The sequence below is a fragment of the Euleptes europaea genome, chromosome 20 (genome assembly GCF_029931775.1).
Source record: "Euleptes europaea isolate rEulEur1 chromosome 20, rEulEur1.hap1, whole genome shotgun sequence".
Taxonomy (NCBI): domain Eukaryota; kingdom Metazoa; phylum Chordata; class Lepidosauria; order Squamata; family Sphaerodactylidae; genus Euleptes; species Euleptes europaea.
In genome coordinates this window covers 5601818-5621119 of record NC_079331.1, presented here as the reverse complement: position 1 = coordinate 5621119, position 19302 = coordinate 5601818, and the positions used below count along the sequence as shown (strand labels likewise).

Below are 19302 nucleotides of genomic sequence, written 5' to 3'. Positions count from 1 at the left end.
ATAAAAACCAGCTCTTCTTCTTCTTCCATCTTCTTTGGCCTTTCTGTTTATGGTACAGGCAGTTCTTGGAACAGCCCAGGACTTCCTCTAAGCTCCGGGTTGTCTAGGGGGAATCTCCCAAGCCACCGATCTGCCCTACTTCATAGCATTCAATATCAGCTTGGAGGAGTCCATTCAGTCTCTCTCAACTAGCTCCATTCTCACGCCGGGCTCACCCCAGTCGAAAGTCACCGTCTCAAACTCCTCCAAGCCCTCCTAGGTAGAAGAGGAGGTTTCCGGCACTGCGATGGCTCCTCCACCCGTTATCCCCAGAGCACTGCTAACGACAGCCACCCCTGTGGCCGATGACTACGAACCGTTAGGGGTGCTCATCGAGGGCAGAGAGGAACTCTTTCGGGCTGAACCGAATGCCAGCGAGCGGACTCCACGTTCCCTCGGCTGCACATCTCCTTCCAGTGGGTCTGCCCCATCTCCGGAGCGTCTGGTCCGATCAGCACTCGGCCCACGGGGCAGCTGCGAGTGTAGAGGCGAGCCTGGGAGGGGTGAGGGGAAACGAGGAAGAAAGCAGCGTTGGTGCGAATGATTTGTTTGAGTCCCTGGAGACTCACGGCCGTCCCATGGGAGCATCAAACCTTTCCCCGTGATTAAATGCATCACTTAAAAAAAATGCATCGCCAGAACATAAAGATTGCGCGGGTGTGTAAACTGCCATCAAGTCGCAGCCAGCTTCCGGCAACCCCAGCAAGGGGCTTTCAAGGCAAGTGAGAAGCAGAGGTGGTTTTGCCACTGCCTTCTTCTGCAAAGTCCTCCTTGCCGATATGTGCAAACATGTAAAAGTAGCCCCCTGTGCAAGCACCGGGTGATTACTGACCCATGGGGTAATTACTGACCCATGGGATGGCGATGTTTGCAAGGTGGTTTGCCATTGCCTTCCCCAGTCGTCTACACTTTACCCCCAGCAAGCCGGACACTCATTTTACCGACCTGGGAAGGATGGGAAGCTGAGTCAACCTCGAGCCGGCTACCTGAAACCGACTTCCGTCAGGATCGAACTCAGGTTGTGAAGACTGTAGCACTGCATTTACCCCTCTGCGCCACGGGGCCTGCTACGTGCAAACATGTATTCGCTTAAAAAAAAAACCAGTTCGGAAGACGGTCTCTTCTTCCTCACCTGCATGACCGTGAACTCCAGGGACAGCGCCTGCTCTAGAATGTCTCCCGCGGGAACGCTGAAGAGGAACGGGGTGTTCCAAACGGGATTGCAGCCGGCAATGGACTTGGTCTCTTTTGTATCTACGACCTTTCCGTTGTGGTGCAGGCGGATCATGACATAGTGGTCTGGAAACAGGAAAAGTGGGAACTTGTAGGTAAAGGGCCAAGCATCTAGACCTCAAGATGGAGGAGTTTGTAACCAGAGTGGTTTGGGGAAAAGAGTCTGCAGCATACTTGTCTTTACTAGCAAACGGTGGAATTTGATAGGGATGGTCCAGGATGCCGAAGCACCAGGGGAGGCTGGCCCAATATAGGTCAGAAGATGCCTGGTTCAATCCCTGGTGTCTCCGGTTAAGGTTAAAGGTAAAGGTAGTCCCCTGTGCAAGCACCAGGTCATTACTGATCCAGCGGTTATGTCACATCACAATGTTTACTAGGCAGACTATGTTTGCAGGGAGGTTACTTTACCCACAGCAAGCTGGGTACTCGTTTTACCAACCTCGGAAGGATGGAAGGCTGAGTCGACCTTGAGTCGGCTACCTGAAACTGACTTCTGTTGGGATTGAACTCAGGTCATGAGCAGAGCTTTGACTGCAGTACTGCAGCTGACCACTCTGCGCCACAGGGCCCCATCGTCTCCGGTTAAATGTGGATAAGATTTTAGCAAGCGTGGAATCGCAAAGGGCTGATGCATACGGCGGAGTGCCTATCTGGACCATCCTACCTGGCGTCCCCGGGATGCGGGTGAGCCGGCCCAGATTCTCGGCCTTGCGCACCAGGACTTTGATGCGACTGGCAAGCGCCTGGTACTGCAGGAGGAGGAACAGCTGCCCAGCGGACTTGGGCTGGGAAAGCGAAGAGATCATGTCCTGGGAACTGAGACACTGGAATCAAAAACGTAGGGGAAAGAGATGGTTAGACAGCAACCGACTTCACACATGCCAATTAAAGGGCTTTCAAGCCTCTCTTGTACTGTCGGCACATGAACACATGAACCTGCTTTATACTGAATCAGACCCTTGGTCCATCAAAGTCAAGTATTGTCTACTCAGACCGGCAGTGGCTCTCCAGGGTCTCAGGCAGGGGTCTTTCCCATAGCCTAGTCCCTTTAACTGGAGATGCCGTGGATTGAACCTGGGACTTTCTGCATGCCAAGAAGGTGCTCTACCACTGAGCCAAAGCCCCTCCTCTAAAGTCAGTATTGTCTACTCAGACCGGCAGTGGCTCTCCATGGTCTCAGGCGGACGTCTTTCATATCACTTGCTTAGTCCCTTTAACTGGAGATGCCAGGGGTTGAACCTGGGACCTTCTGCATGCCAAGCAGAGGCTCTACCACTGAGCCACGGCCCCTCCCCTTGGCCTATACATGTGAAAGACAGACATGCAATTTTAATTTCATAGGGTAGGTGTGTTGGTTAGAGACCAACAAGAGTCTAATCTACCTCAGGTGGTGGTCTTGAGAGCAATGTGGTGGAGAGGAATGATCACCCTGAGCTCCTTAGTGGAAACTTGGGATAAACATGTGAAACACTTTTTCTTCTGTGCCAACCCTAATACCCCATAATAGCCACAGCAGCACTAAGTTTCTTTGACAAGCAGCAGCTCTGTAAAACAGTACTTCCTGCCTCACTTCCTGCTGTCCTGCTACCACGCTGGCATGTGTGTTTGTATGGAGCACCCCCCTATCAGTTCATTGGCACAATCCCTCACCTTTTTAAGTTTGGTTTTGGTTGTCGACAGTTCCTGGGTGTAGGCGGAGGATACGCCTTGTTCCCAGGTTGCTTGCGTGCACGGGAACATCACCTCCCCAATGAAGAAATCCTTCAGGTTGTGGAACCCCTTTGCGTAGACGGCAAAGCGCAGGGTCAGACCCCGCAATTCCTCCGGACCGTAGTGGCCGAAATGGAATTGCTCGCGGAACTCGGGATTCAGGCTCTTCTTGTGCACGGCAGTGCGCTGGGGCTCGGCAGACTTCGGAAGCAAGCAGACCTTGACGTAGGAATCACGGCTGGCTCGGAAGCCCTTGGGCAGGTGGGAGACGCCGATCACCGTCACAATCAGCGTGGCCTCAGGCTCCGAGTAAAACAAAGTGAAGTGGAGACACGGCCGTGGCTTCGGACCAGCGCCGGACAGGTTCCGTGGCGTGGCGTACAACTGCGAGATGTCGGCACCCTGGACGGGACTGGAGAGGAGGCTGCTCTTGTCCCCTAGCGCGCTACTCACGGAGATGGTGCAACGCCGTTCCAGGTGCAGCGTGGGCTTGCCCGGCAGGCTCAGCTTTGATGGAAAGGGGATGCTGGGTAAAGAAGCGCGGCCACGGCGGAGGCTCTTGGGTGGGCTGCCGTGGCCGGATACCCCCGGCGCATCAGCAACCGTGGGAGATGGACGCTCCAGAACCTCTCCTTCTATCTCCGTGTACTGCTGCTGGATTGTCACTCGGGAAGGCAGGGCCGGCCCCAGATCCACCAGGGTGCAGTCCGGCGGCCACGCTTCGCTCTTGTCTTTCTGCTTCTTCTGCCAGTGCCAGCAGATCGCGCAGCCAAGGAGGAGGCAGAAGCACAGGATGGCGAGCCCTGCTCCCAGGAATACCTGCATGTTTACTGAACAGAGAAAAGTGGAGGCATGAATCTGAGGGGTTCGTGTCCTGTCCCTGTTCCATATTCTTCCGTGGCCCTTTCAAATAGCATCCAAATGTGCCCTTCGAGCGCTTCTGCTATTTCAAGACACCGCCACAGATTTGCATGGCTGTTGCTTTCAGTATATACAAACATGAACAACTGCGATGTACAATCTTTCATTGACCAAAATGAGATCCATATTGGTCAATAAAAGATTGTACATCGCAGTTGTTCATGTTTGTATATATTGAATGTGTTAGTTTTTGTCTTTATTAGGGGTTTTATGCTTTTAATCTATATGTGCACCAGTCTGTTCACACAGTGGCCAACCAGGTGCCTCTAGGAAGCCCTCAAGCAAGACAACTGCATCTTGCCTGTGCTCCACAGCACCTAATACAATAGGCATGCTCCTCTGATCCTGGAGAGAATAGGTATGCATCATGACTAGTATCCATTTTGGCTAAGTAGATATGAATACCCATCCATGAACATGTCCACTCCCCTCTTAAAGCCTTCCAAGTTGGCAGCCATCACCCCATCCTGGGGCAGGGAGTTCCACAATTTAACTTTGTGTTGTGTGAAGAAATACTTCCTTTTATCAGTTTTTGAATCTCTCACCCTCCTGCTTCAGCAGATGACTTAGTATTATGAGAGAGTATTATTCGACTAACTTAACATTCAGGACTGTAGAGACTAAAATTCCCAGGGCCCCCTGTCACTCTTCCATATGGGGAGGGCTCAGACGCTAGATCATAGGCTTTTAAACCATTAAATAAGGGTGTCTCTAGACACCAGGTCTTCCGTACCAATATTACATCACATTTGGAGAGAAAACTACACATAGCCTCATCCCTCATCCTTCCCGCCCATCCCATAACATTCTGCGATACTAAAGAGGCTGAGGATTGCTTTTACTCGTCCGTAAACGTGGCCTTGTTAAGTCAATCCACGGCTATCAAATCCAGTTGGCCTGAAGAATCCCTTTATATGTACATGCAGCAAAATGCACGCAGCTGTTGAAGTCTACCTCGGGGAGAGAAACACTTTGCAAGGGAAAGTGCTTCCGTCGAGCCCGGGTCACACAGTTTCTTTATTTACTTCATTGGTACCCTGCCTTTCTCCAACACGGGGACCCAAAGCAGCTTCCAGGCCCCCTCTCCTCCGTTTTATCCCCACGACAACCCTGCGAGGTAGGTTAGGCTGAGAGTGTGTGTGACTGGGCCAAGGTCACCCAGTGAGCTTCCGCGGCAGAGCGGGGATCTGAACTTGGGTCTCCCAGACTCCTCGTCTAACACGCTAACCCGCTGGTTCTCCAACTGGACGAGAGTCCAAAATATCATCCCTACAATAGACTGGGAGCTACGTAGAAACAAGGCCGGCAGGAGGCTGGGGGCTTGCCGGAGATACCCATGAGGAGCACTGCCCCCTTTCGAATCCCGTCCCGTACAAAACACAGCGGCAAAGCATGTCCGGAACCATTACATCAGATCGGCGCGTTTGCACAAAAGCTAAAATAAACCGAGCCGAGCCTCAAGACAGATAACGCTCGTGGAAAAAAAAAGCTCCCCTTATCAGACCTGCTGCTTTGCTGACGCAAAACCTTCTCAAAGCGGCTGCCCGCTCAAAGGCCCCTTTAGGAAGAGCGCCGGACCCTCCCTTTAACCACCCCCTCCAGGCAGTTGGCAGCCCGGGCTGGGAGCAGACCTGGAAATGGGAATGAACTTTCCCTTGAAATAGGGTTGCCAGGTCCCTCTTCACCACCGGCGGGAGGTTTTTGGAGCGGAGCCTGAGGAGGGCGGGGTTTGGGGAGGGGGCGGACTTCAGTGCCATAGAGTCCGATGGCCAAAGAGGCCATTTTTCTCCAGGGGAACTGACCTCTATTGGCTGGAGATCAGTTGTAATAGCAGGAGATCTCCGGCTAGTACCTGGAGGTTGGCAACCTTACCTTGAAACGACGTGCCGCCCGGGTCAACACACCTGCTTCACTTAGGGGTACGCTGAGAGATGGGGTGGGGTGGGGGCACTGTGTGAGCAAATGAAGCTGCCTTGTAGAGTCAGACCCTTGGTCTGTTGTCTCTTGACTGGCACCAGCTCTTAGGCAAGGGCCGGTTCGAGGTTTTCCCAGGCCCTCCTTCCCCTCTTGAACCCGCCACCAACAAATCTCCAGTGGCCAGTCAGAAGCCCTGTGCAGCAAAAAAACCCAACTGCCCACTTTCTAAAAACACTCGACTGGTGCCAGGAAAAGTGTCAGCAGCTGCCTTGGCACCCACAGGTACCATGCTGGGAACTCCTGCTCTAGGTATGTTTAGTCTGAAGAGGAGAAGACTGAGAGGGGATCGGATAACCACCTTCAAGTACTTGAAGGGCTGCCATATGGAGGAGGGTGCCAAGTTGCTTTCTGTTGCCCCAGAAGGTCGGACCAGAACCAACGGGTTGAAATTAAATCAAAAGAGTTTCCATCTAGACATTAGGAAGAATTTTCTAACAGTTAGAGCGGTTCCTCGGTGGAACAGGCTTCCTCGGGAGGTGGCAAGCTCTCCTTCCATGGAGATTTTAAAGCAGAGGCTAGATGGCCATCTGTCAGCAATGCTGATTCTATGACCTTAGGGAGATGATGAGAGGGAGGGCATCTTGGCCATCTTCTGGGCATGGAGTAGGGGTCATTGGGGTTTTGGGGGGGAGGTAGTGGGGAATTTCCTGCATTGTGCAGGGGGTTGGACTAGATGACCCTCGTGGTCCCTTCCAACTCTATGATTCTAACTGCTACACCAATACTGGGGGAGGGGGGCGTGTTCAAGGGCACGCAGGGCCATGTGCCCAGACAGCCAGGGAGTTCCAAGCTTGCCTGCAGCTGTCCTCCCTGGCTTGTCAAGGACAGACCAGGTACCCAGGACAACAGCAGAGGTTTCCTTTCTACCTTAGACAGACCTGGCACAGCTGATAGGGACAAGCAGCAACAGATCTATTTTTTGACTCTACCTGGAAATTCACGGTCAGGTGCTTTGGTCCCAACTAGTAAACAGGGGCATGCTCTGATTAAAAAAAACACACGCAAAACCACAGAATTATAGACCAATACGTTTGCTTGACTGCCAAAAAAACAAATCAGTGGGTTCTAGATCAAATCAAGCCTGAACTGACCCTAGAAGCTAAAATGACTAAACTGAGGTTATCGTATTTTGGTCGCATTATGAGAAGACAAGAGTCAGTGGAAAAGACAATCATGCTAGGAAAAGTTGAGGGCAGCAGGAAGAGAGGAAGACCCAACAAGAGATGGATGGACTCAATCAAGGAAGCCACTGCCCTCAATTTGCAAGATCTGAGCAAGGCTGTTAAGGATAGGACATTTTGGAGGACTTTCATTCATAGGGTCGCCATGAGTCGGAAGCGACTTGACAGCACTTAACACACACACACGTTTGCTTGATATAGTGGCAAAATGATATAGTAAATACTTACTATAGTGGCAAAATGATATAGTAAATACTTACCACGTATGTGGTAGCCAGTACCTTAAATCGAGCCCCGAGTCCGCCCTGGCATGGTCCATTCGCCTGAACTGGCGAATGGACCGTTCGTGGTCGACTCTGCCCCGCTCTTCCCAGAGCCCTTTAAGCGGCTCCCGCCCTCTAACTTTCTCCTGATCCCCATTGCCTCCCCCCCACCGTCCCCGTGTAACTCTGCACCTTTCTGCAACGTCCCCTCCCTTCTGTGGCTCCGGACAAAGCTCCCTACTGTTTTCCTAAAGCAGAGCCCTTCTCTCCCAAGCGGGCGAACAAAAGAGGCTCAGAGGTAAACCGCACCTCTGCCATCGGCCCCGCCAACATACCTGCGTGACTCCATGGGCATCGGTGGCTGGGCAGCGCGTGGAGAAGCATTCCTTCAACGGCCACCAAACCTGCCCATGCAATGGGGCTGGCATATGTGTTGTCAAGTATATATACAATATATACAATATACAATGTATGTCCCACCAGCCATGTTGGTAGGTGGTGTAGTGGTTAAGAGTGGTGGACTCTAATCTGGAGAACTGGGTTTGGTTCCTCACTCCTGCACATGTGCAGTGGACTCTAATCCGATGAGCCGGGTTGGTTTCCCCACTCCTACACATGAAGCCGGCTGGGTGACCTTGGGCTAGTCACGGTTCTCTCTGACCTCTCTCAGCCTCTTCTACCTCACAAGGTGTCTGTTGTGGGGAGAGGAAGGGAAGGTGATTGCAACCCACTTTGAGACTGCTTAAAGGTAGAGAAAAAGCAGGGTATAAAAACTAACTCTTCATTCTACACGGAATGATATCAAACACTCGAAGGCGGTAGCGTTGCGACCACCGCTAAGCACGGGCGGCTTCGGACAAACAGAAAAGAGGATGCGTCGCCCAAGGGCTGTTTGCCCCGACGCCTAAATGGAACCTGCCTGCATAGAGGCAGTCTACCTCTGAATACCACCTGCTGGGAAAGCAACCGTAGGGGGAAGACTGTGGCCTCTCCGCCCTGCTTGTAGGCTCTCGGGGGGGAATATGGGGTTAGCATCGTCCTGGGATGTCAGCCAAGACTATCGGTCCGATCCTCAAAGCTCTTCTGGCAATTCGCCGACGTCTTTTCAGAGGGGAGCCATGTCGGTCTGCGCTAGAAGAGCAGGATCTGAGTCCAGGAGCACCTTGGATTTTGAGGGTGTGGGCTCTTGAGAGTCAGAGCTTTGAAGAAGGGAGCTCTGACTTCTCGAGAGCGCATACCCCCCCCCCCTTCAAATCGTGTCAATCTCTAAGGTGCTACGGGACTTTTTCTATTTGTACAAATGGCCAAGTTAACTAATAGTCCACATGGAGATGATGTAGAAGAGTTTAAAAGAGACTGGCATAAGGCCTTTGTACGCTGGGATAACACGGCAAAGACTGATTTTACAAAGATTGTGACAGTGTTGTAAATAAAATATTGTAGTAAAGGGAAACTAAATAAACAATGGATTAAATAAAGCTAAGGGGTACTTCTCTGGAAGTCACAACGGTGGGTGGGTGGGCACATAACACGAGGGGTGGAAAGGGATTCTCACCTTCAACTCTATATTACTTTTCGTGTGTTTTTGTTAACCTGCCTTAATTTTGTTTAAAATCTTTTTTCTTTTTCTTGTAACTTCTTTATTGTTAAATTTTTTTTCCTATCAATAAACATTCTATTAAAAATTTTTTTTTAAAAAAAGGTGCTACAGGACTCAAATGCTGCTCTCCGTCAGTACAGTAACCCGATTCCAAATGCTGTGATCAGCTTAAAAAGGAGCTCTCAGCCAACCGAGCGCCAGATTTTTTAAAAGGTTCCCTTTTTAAAAAACACAACAACTTACACAAACTATAGAGGGTGTGATCTTACGAGAGGCATTTTTGGCTAGGTGACGGAGAAGGGCTGCCTCTTCCCCGCTTTCTTCGCTTGCTACAACCCACACATCTGTCCAAAGGGGGGGATAAATTTTTTTAGCTAGATTTGACCCTAAGAATGTCCCTAGGGCCCAGTGACACCCCCCCTGCAGGGGTGCAACTGCAAACACCACACTGGAGGGCGGGTTTTTTTTGCCACTGTCACACACAAGCCGCCCTGTTTGCCCCAGACGTCTTCTCTCCCGTTACCCTGCTTGCGCATCGCTTTCCGCGTCGACCTGCTTGTTTGAAAACGACAATAGCGCATCGAGTTGGAAAGGCATGCCAGCAATTGGCGCAGGGTGTTCGCAGCAAGCCGTTGAACTGGCAAGCAAACGTTGAACTGGTAAGCAAGACGTAAGCAAGAAATACTTCCCGCCGTCTTCACCTCGAAAGAACCGGCGAGAAGAAGGCTCGCCAGATGAAATCCTGAAAAGGGGAGGACAAAATGACCCCGGGGGGTCCTACAACCGCCTGTTGCCTCTTGGATCTTCATTTAGGCTCTGGCCGGCGAAGGTGTGCCCAAACCGCCCACCGTGCCCGTTCGCCCTCCTCACCTGCTTCCCCGCTGCTGCTTCTCGGGTGTGATGCCAGGTCGGGCGACTCTCCATGCAATCCTGGCACTGCAGGCATGAGGGTGTCCACAGCAAAAAGTCCTGGAAGGAGGCAAGGAAGGAAGGAAAAGTTAAGAACTGCTTGGCGGAGGCACTGCCAGAGAGGGAGTGCCCGTTCTCCCTCCTCACCTGCTTCCCCTCTGCTGCTTCTGGGGTGAGATGCCAGGTCGGGCGACTCTCCATGCAATCCTGGCACTGCAGGCATGAGGATGCCCACAGCAAAAAGTCCTGGAAGGAGGCAAGGAAGGAAGGAAAAGTTAAGAACTGCTTGGCGGAGGCTCTGCCCGAGAGGGACTGCCCGTTCTCCCTCCTCACCTGCTTCCCCTTTGCTGCTTCTCAGGTGTGATGCCAGGTCGGGCGACTCTCCATGCGATCCTGGCACTGCAGGCACGAGGGTGTCCACAGCAAAAAGTCCTGGAAGGGGGCAAGGAAGGAAGGAAAAGTTAAGAACTGCTTGGCGGAGGCTCTGCCCGAGAGGGAGACGGGTGGGATGCAGGGCCGTGGGCTGTCTGATAAAGAGAGGCCGGGAACCGCTTCAGGCTCGGCAGGCTGAGCAAACAGGCGGAGAGATGCCAGTGTTTGCTCCCGGGTCTGAGCCCAGGAAAGGACAGCTTCCCACACCCGAAGGGCAGGGGGAGGGATGCCAGCCCAGGCGGCAAAGGAGCTCTTGGCTCTCAAGGGCTTTGTTGCCAAGGCACCGGCTCCGAGGAGTTTTGGTGGGAGGGGAGGCGGCGGAGCGGGATGGCAGGCAGGAGGCCCGTTCAGGGCTCCCGAGGCCCGGAGCGCAGGGAGGGCGCTCCCGAAAAGGAGGCCTCGGCAGGCCAGGGGTTTTGGAACGGTCGCACCCTACCTGTTTACTTTTTTAAGGCACCTGCAGACATAGGTACTGGGTTGCCGTAAGTCGGCTGCGACTTGACAGCCCTTGACACACTCTAGGGATAGATAGCAGAAAAGGGCAAGAGTCCAGTAGCACCTTAAAGACTAACAAAAATATTTTCTGGTAGGGTATGAGCTTTCGTGAGCCACAGCTCACTTCTTCAGATCTGAAGCAGTAGAAAAGGGCAAGAGTCCAGTAGCAACTTAAAGACTAACAAAAATATTTTCTGGTAGGGTGTGAGCTTTCGTGAGCCACAGCTCACTTCTTCAGATCTGAAGCAGTAGAAAAGGGCAAGAGTCCAGTAGCAACTTAAAGACTAACAAAAATATTTTCTGGTAGGGTATGAGCTTTCGTGAGCCACAGCTCACTTCTTCAGATCTGAAGCAGTAGAAAAGGGCAAGAGTCCAGTAGCAACTTAAAGACTAACAAAAATATTTTCTGGTAGGGTGTGAGCTTTCGTGAGCCACAGCTCACTTCTTCAGATCTGAAGCAGTAGAAAAGGGCAAGAGTCCAGTAGCAACTTAAAGACTAACAAAAATATTTTCTGGTAGGGTGTGAGCTTTCGTGAGCCACAGCTCACTTCTTCAGATCTGAAGAAATGAGCTGTGGCTCACGAAAGCTCATACCCTACCAGAAAATATTTTTGTTAGTCTTTAAGGTGCTACTGGACTCCTGCCCTTTTCTACTGCTGCAGGCAGACTAACACGGCTACCCGCTGTGAATTAGGTATAGATAAAAACGGAGGCTTGAAAGGGGGGTCTGCATTTGTGGGGTGGGGTACGGCTTCCTTTGCAGCAGATGCCAATTGCCATACCTATCGAACAGGGTTGCCAGCCTCCAGGTGGTGCCTGGAGATCTCCTGGAATGACAAGCGATCTCCAGGCGACAGAGAGCAGTTCCCCTGGAGAAAATGGATGCTTTGGAGGGTGGAATGGATGGCTTTTTTTTTTTTACCCGCTGAGGTCTCTCCCTTTTCTAAACCCCGCCCCTTCCCAGGCTCCATCCTCAAATCTCCAGGCCTTTCCCAACCCAAAGTTGGCAACCTTAACTTGCCCACTAATTCCAGCAGGAAATTCCCCTTTGTTTGTAAAGTGCTGCATCTATGGTTAGTCGCTTAATGATACAAACACCTGGGTTTTTTTGGAAGGGGGGTTAAGGATTTTTTTAAAGCTGAAAAACCACTCTGGGGAGAGGCGGGGAGGGTGTTTCTGTGACATCACAGTTCCCCAACCAATCACTGCTCTGCACAGCCCCTCTTGCTTGACTGGCAGCTCTCCCAAAAAGAAAATGTAGTAGCGCCTAGGGTTGCTAGCTCTGGGCTGGAAAAATACCTGGAGACTTTGGGGGTAAAGCCTGGGGAGGGTGGGTTTTGGGGGCGGGCCGGGACCTCAGCAGGCTGCAATGCACCAGAGCCCACCCACCAAAGCAGCCGTTTCCTCCAGGGGAACTGATACACCCTTCAGCCTTGCCTACCTCACAAGGTTGTTGCGAAGATAAAGTGGAAGAGAGGGAAAAGACGCAAGTCGGTTTCGCTCCACGTTGGACAGAAAGGACAATTGAAATAAATAATGTCTACTGTGCTAAATGGGACTTGCCAGTTACTTCTTGAAGGGGGGGCTGTTGAGCCATTGAGCTGGGGTGGACATGGGTACATTTGGACAGGTGCAGTGTCCGTGTCGGGGAAGCTTCTGCCCCACTGTGGCCCCCAGATTTCATAAAAGGAGGGTAGGAGCTGCATAAATGTGGCAATTCACATGCTCAGACTGGTGTAATTCCAGTACGAATGTATCTGGAAAGGAGAGGCATTCATTTTAAGTTGTACTACTTTAGTGCACAAGAGCTGGATGCCAGGAAGAGGGTGGTGGTGTGTTTGGATGAAGAACACACATGAAGCTGCCTTCTACTGAATCAGACCCTCGGTCCATCAAAGTCAGTATTGTCTACTCAGACCGGCAGCGGCTCTCCAGGGTCTCATTCAGGGGTCTTTCACATCCCCTACTCGCCTGGTCCCTTTAACTGGAGATGCCGAGGATTGAACCTGGGACCTTCTGCATGCCAAGCAGATGCAGCCCCTCCCCAGAAGGCGGCGCAGGACAAAAAAGTCTGAAAACAGGTCCTGGGCTAGAGGATGCAACCGGTCAAAAGAGAAAGAAGGGAAAATCCTTAGAGCATCTCGTAGTTTTCCCCCAATCAGTGCTTCCCTCTGGTGTTCAGATGTGAGAACTACAAGCCAACCGGGAATCAACCATTGGGATGATAAAAACGTATTTTATTTTACTTCGTTCTCCCTCTTCTCCATTTTATTCTCACAACTGCCCTGGGAGGGAGGCTAAGCTGAGATAGCGTGTGGCTCAGTGGCAGAACCTCCGTGTGGCAGGCAGAAGGCACCAGATTCAATCCTTGGCATCTCCTACGATTAGATCGTTTTTATATTAATACGTAAACCGGCTTGAATGTACAAAATCCAGCTCTCACTCTCTAAATATATAGATAAATTGCAATTACTTTTTTAGCCAACCAGTTTTTGAAAACCTGACCAAACCAGCCGATCGGCTAGAAAAATGGAACGTGTTTCTCAAACATACCCGTTTTCAGCACCCCTTTTGTCTAATTTGCTCAAGCCCTGAAAATACCACTACATACTGGGGGGGGGGGGGGAGGAATCACTACAAGGGCACATAAAACTCGATAAGCTTCCCCCACCTTAGAGAGAGCATGGATACTCTCCTATTCTCTAGGGTTACTTACCATTACAGACTTCCGGATCTCCTGTGAAATTGGACGCAAACAAAAATTGGGAAGCCTGTTTCCATCCAGCCAGACTGGTTCAACGGCAGTAACCGCCGCTCCCTCCGGGGTCTGATATGTAAACCTCACAACTGTTGTTCTGCATATTAAGAGCTCTTGTAAGAAGCAAACCTGAGCGTCCGCTGATGGGATTTAGGAACCGGTTCTGGCCACACCAGACGCTGTAGGGAGCCTTTGCTTGGCCCCAAGTCAACGATGGGCTTAGTGGAGCAGGAAGCATTGGCCCCTGCAAAGTAACTTCTCTGCCCCAGGTACTGCCTGGACCTCATCAGAGATGTGCATTCATTTCCAAACGCATGGAAATCTCCTCCACCCCCAAACAGGAAAAACTCTGTTCGTTTCGTTCGTTGGGATACTGAAACTGATCGAGAAAATCCTCACTTTCCAGATGCAGGGCCAGCTTCTATTCCTTGGGAAGATGCACAGGACCCAAAGGGGGGCAGGAAGAGGAGCCAGAGTTATGACCTCAGCCGTGGGGAGGGGGATCTCCACATGGCAACCGTGTGCAGCGTCAGAGGACTGACTGGTGAGGGGTGGCCAGATCGGACTCAGAAATGAGAGAACAAGGGAGAGTCATTGCAGGGAGAAGGGTCTGAAACGGGCTCTTCTCCGCTGCTGAATGACTGTCCCCTCTGCTCCTTTCTGTGTGCATGCCAAGAGTCAGGAGCTGTGGTGCCCGCTGCTCCCTGCACATGCGCATGAGCAGCAGGTTCTTTCAAAAGGAAGCCTTCCCCCACCACCAAAAGTCTATATCAGGGGTGTCAACCTTTATGAGCCTGTGTGCTCCTTTGGAATTTTGACATAGTGTGGTGCCTGCAGCCACAAAACGGCTACCGTAGGAGGCAGAGCCAGCCACAAAATGGCGGTCGCCGCTTACCTTCACACAGTGAAGATCCCTGTGGGGTGGTGGCAGCTGCTGTTAAAGCAAGATTTTTTTTTTTTAAAAAAAAATCTGCACAGCCTTCCAAATCTCCAATGGCCAATTCAGAAGTTTTGCTGGGCAAAAGCCCAACCTGCCTCTGTCCACTTTCTAAGAATGCTGGCGGGCACCAGGAAAGGTGTTCGTGGTTCCTGGGGACTCCTGCTCTATAAGGACTTGCAATCTGGCAGGCACAAGGGCATCTGCAACCCACTTGACGAGCTGAAGATTAACGGCTTGGAGAATTCAAGGTGGCCAGAGGGAGGGCGAGAGAATCTCTTTCTAAGGAGGAAGCACAGAAGAAGAAGGGGAAAAAATAGACCAAGAACACATGCACAGCCATTATATGAAGAGGTAGAAGTTTACTGGAATATAAACATTCAGATAACATGTAAGATAGAAAAAAAAAAAATCCAACAACAACATATACAGACAACTTGCTGGAAGGAGACATCTGAGGTATTTAATTCACCATCTAGGCTATCACATTTTATTTCATTTTCCTTTAAATAGTTAATGATAAACTAGTCGCAAGGCGGCGGCTGCTGCTGCTGATCGAGGAAGCAGCTTCTCCTTGGAACTCGCCCGGAAGCAGCCGAGAAAAGGGCACTGAGTATCCCAGCTGGTTCGTTTGGGAGGGCCCTGGGCACACTCTGGGGGAGAACGCTCCTTCCCGCCCACCCTCGACAGTAGAAGAAACCGTGTCCATAAGTCTTCTGGTACAGCTAGAAAGCGCTGGGGTCCCCCTTCAAAACAGAAGCTCAGTCAGTCGGTGCAGATTCGGTGGCGTGCCGGAGGTCCCAGCTTCAAGTCCTTGGAATCACCGGCAAAAGAAAGGTCTTGGGTAGGACGGGTTGGAAAAAGCCTACTGCCTGAGACCCTGGAGAACCGCCCAGGGTCAAACACTGGGCCAAACGGTCCGACTCGGTACAAAACACGGCTTCAGGTTCGTTCATCAGCCTTTGGGCAGCTCGCCTCGACTGAAGGTTTGGTTTTTGCTGCTCTCGCAAGCTGGGGCTTTGGTCTGGCGCTCAAAGGGGCACGGGGAAGGAGAGCCAGAGCGCCCCTGCCAAAGGAAACCCAGCATGCTAGAAGGAACAGCCCTTTCTCTCATTATCAAAAGCCCTGAGTGCCATAAAATCTTTAAAGGTCGACAATCGAGATAGGTTGGGCGAAGCCCTCACCCCAGTCACTGTTCCGCTGCTGGTTCCAAGCTCATTCCAGTCCCCCACCCAGGCCTGGTCACAGCAGCAAAAACGGCTTTAAAAACAAAAAAACAGAAACAAAAATGCAGTCAAAATTACCAGCATCAAAACCAGGGTAGAGAAAAAGGGTTTGTGATTTTCACAGTTTTAAACAGCTGACCCCAGAAATAAAGGCCCCGGAGTGTTGCTGCAGCTTATTTAAAATGAGGTATATACGGTTACAAATCCCAGCGCAGTCTACCCTTTATCCCTGATCTGGATTCGGACAATCTTCGTCATCCCTGCCTGGTGCCCTGTCTAGCTGTGAAGCTTAGAGGCGTGAAAACTCTCGTGGCGCGGAAGCTTTTTCGCCGTGATCCGAGCAGCTTTCTGTGCAAGCAAACGCGACGCCCGAGACCAAAATTAGACACAGAGGCTGCAGGCGTCGGTTTTAAGCCCTGGCTCAGCCCCAAATTGTGCATGAAGCAGGGTTGGTGGCGGCTCGATCGAAGTAATGAATGCTCCCCTTTCCCCAAAGTGTCTCTCTTCCCCGATGCTTTTGTTGAGTCGAGCCAGGAGATCAAAAGCAAGTTGGGGGAGTGTTTGTGTGAAGCGTGGGGAGGGTTCAGCCCCCCTACGGCCAGAACGTGGGCCCACGGATCTCTGCCCCCTGCCTTATATACAGCTGGGGAGTACCCAGAAGTAAGTAAATAGGTTTGCCTTAATATTTGTGTTTGACCAACACAACCGAAAACCAGCTCCCAGAACGCTTCTTTGACCTCAGAACTTGCAAAAAAAAAAAATTATCATTCATTCAGGAAAAGCACCCCCCCAATAAAACTCCTCTTCGGACAGTGATTCAGAATCCTACATAAGAAAAGGTGGAGGCAAGAATTACAAGTTTTTGAAACTGGGACCAATCAACCTATATAACTAAGAAATGCACAAGTTAAGTTGTTTGGGAGAATATTCGCGTCATCGGCTCTGGCTGTAGAATTTCTGCTTGAAAAAAAAGTTTATGTCCCATTTTGTTTAGGCACTAGGGAAGGAATACTGGGGCTTGCCGAATGTTGGGGAGCTGAAGTCTAGAAAGGCTAGGAAGTGAGTTTGATCCAACAAACACACCACACATTTTGATTTTTTTCCCTGTCCTCTGGTAATGAGGACTAGAAATGTGCTCTTAAAAGAAAACAGGAGCTAACAGGATTCCACGTGAACGGATGCTAGAAGTCACATTCACCAGCCCAGAATGCCACGGCCTCTCTTGCTAAACGTCATTGTTGCAAAGAAGACAAATCCCTCGGGCGCGTGGGAAGGGAAACTCAATGAGGCGCAGGCAACGAAATGTCCCAGAGAAATAAGGGGGACCGGCCACTGGATTATGGTGCAAATTCTGCGCAAAGGAGAAAGCCAAAGTCGATGGGAGATCAAGCCTAACTTCACTGCCCACAATAAAATAAAATAGCTAGTATTAAGACCAGCGGTTTTAGCAGGTAAAAACCAGTTGGCCTGCTCCCATTTCTGACCTGCCGTGTTATTGCTAATTTTTAATGCGCAAAATTTGAAGGCAGCCCTCAGATTTCTGCATTCAACTTTGGCTCTCCAGTCCAGCTGTTTCTATCCCCGTCTTTTCCCAAGGGATGAACCACCGTGCTTTCAAGGAGCGACAGACTGAGCAGAATTGTCGGCAGAGGGTGCCAGTATCCACACCCAGGGCTTACAGAATGACCACTCTGCTCTCCGGATGGGGGTGGGGAACCATTTTGCTGCGCATCCCCTCTTTTCCCGGGGTGACTTCAGCGCAGCGACACCCATTTTTAAGTTCGCTCTCACCCCGCAGCCGGAAAAGGAAAGAAGCCTGGTGCGCCTCGAGCGGCCTGCCCGCTCACAGAAGGGCCAGTTACGTATGTGCTAATGCGGGGCTGCCACCGAAAAGGCTCTGCCCCGAAGAACTGGTCTCAAAAGTTGTCATACCATCTGGCAGAACCCTGATATAACTTTTTTCTCCTCTAAAGGCCCCACTGCTAATCGAGCAGGCGACAAGCAAAAAAGCATGGCTTTTTTGTTGGCTAGGGAGTGTTCGGCTAATTTCTTTCCCATGAGAACTTCTTCCAAGTATCACATGCTGCTCAGGAATGATTTCAGACACATTTTTACAGAGGAACATGCCTGGAAGATGTCAGAACAAGAAGTCCACCTGGGATTTTATTCCTTGATATGTCCATGGTGGCTCTTCAGTTCCAAAGAAACTACTCCATAAACGTTTAAAAATATTTTTTGCAGGAATTTTTCCAGTTGTGGGGGTTTCCCCTCTTCCCTCTGCTCAGGGGACGAGTGTCAGAACAGCAGCTTAACCCACGATAGAAGTGCCAAGAATGGAATTTCCAAGATGGGGACCCTGCCTTCCCTCTGGAAAGCGACCGCTGCTAACAATGCGGCCAATATAAGGGGAGGACGGAGTTGCGATCAGACCCAGCTGTTTCGGAACCATGGGCTCTAATCTTTCCAGACCCGAGTTCGTATCTACCATACATGCTGGGGCTTGGACCCTGCAAGCTTAGGAGTGCCGCGGACAGGCCAAGATTCCCTTCGGTCACTGCCTCTTACAAGCAGGGCTTGATGTTCAGAGAACCAGGGAAAGAGCAGAGGCGAGCTAGTGCGCGCGTCTAACCTGGGTTGTTCCGAAAACCCTGACCCCTGAACACATACACAAGCACACCCTTCAATCTTTTAAATCAAGCGTAAGGCAAGCTGGCCGGAGAGATCCGTCAGCATCGGTCGCCACTAGCAGCCCCTCGCCTGAGATACCATCAGCCAAGCGCTTCCGCGCTGAATCAGAGACCTCGAAAAGCTACCTGAACCTTCCCACTCAGGGGTTCCATTTGGGGGGGGGGCTGGGCGTGTCTTTGGTGCTACGATATATAAAATAAAAATAATAATAAAAGCAGTCAACAGTACTTATAAAATAAGTTTTAACATACGTAAATCCTTCCAGAACAGAGAGAGAAGGGGGGAAAAACACACACGCACACACACAGCAATTAAGTATATTTCTGAGGTATTTTTTCATCTGCTCAGGAGAAGCTGGTGCATACCTGGAGGATGACCGAGATCGCCGGGGTAGGAGAGGGGAAGGCTGATCTCTCCGGCAAGGGAACCGGGTGGCGAGGATGAATGGAGGGATCGAGAAGGGAGAGAGAGAGAGAGGGCGGCCCAGAATGACAGTTGCGTCTAGGCGCAGGAGGGGGACAAACGGGGAGGCATAAGGGAGGGAAAGTCAGCGAGAAGAGGAGGAGCGCCAGACGTGGAAGCGACCCAGATGGTTTCCCTGCTCACTATGATGATTTCAAAGGGAAGAAGACATGAGAAGGGGGGGGCCCTGTGGAGCCGTGATGCAGCCACACGGGGGAGCGGTTGTTTCCCCTTTCGCAAACGCCCCGCCGAGTTGGCACGGTGTAGCCGTGAGAGCGCATCAGATTAGGGGAAGGGGTGGGGTAGAGCTTCAAATCCCCACCACGTCTGTGAAACCTGACCTTGGGGGGGGGGGCTATCGCTCGTTCCTGGCTTGGCCTACCTTTCAGGGGCATTGCGGAGGAAAGGGAGAACCACACGTGCTCTCCTGAGCTCTTTGGACGAGCAGGATGAAAATATAATAATGATAAT

The 19302-nt window shown here is 51.3% G+C and overlaps 2 protein-coding genes across 2 annotated transcripts in view; both read right to left on the bottom strand.

Moving 5' to 3' along the window:
• The window catches only part of CLK3 (CDC like kinase 3), an 87169-nt gene that overhangs the window by 47159 nt on the left and 20708 nt on the right, over nucleotides 1-19302 (bottom strand). The gene's annotated exons all lie outside the window — the stretch shown is intronic.
• On the bottom strand, nucleotides 369-19226 carry LOC130492251 (synaptotagmin-15-like). Its single transcript, XM_056866049.1, has 9 exons — nucleotides 19214-19226; nucleotides 10167-10265; nucleotides 9981-10079; nucleotides 9795-9893; nucleotides 9448-9666; nucleotides 2923-3812; nucleotides 1937-2096; nucleotides 1172-1338; nucleotides 369-533 (listed from the first exon to the last, which is right to left on the bottom strand). The coding sequence occupies exons 1-9, from the start codon at nucleotides 19224-19226 to the stop codon at nucleotides 369-371; spliced, it is 1911 nt and encodes a 636-aa protein (XP_056722027.1).

Bases quoted from the DNA above. Each gene is read 5' to 3' on its own strand.
- LOC130492251 (XM_056866049.1), bottom strand. The intron at 9,667-9,794 runs GTGAGGAGGGCG...TCCCCTTTTCAG, and splicing joins AAGCAGCAGCGGGGAAGCAG to GATTTCATCTGGCGAGCCTT. The intron at 1,339-1,936 runs GTAGGATGGTCC...TCCTGTTTCCAG, and splicing joins CCGCATCCCGGGGACGCCAG to ACCACTATGTCATGATCCGC.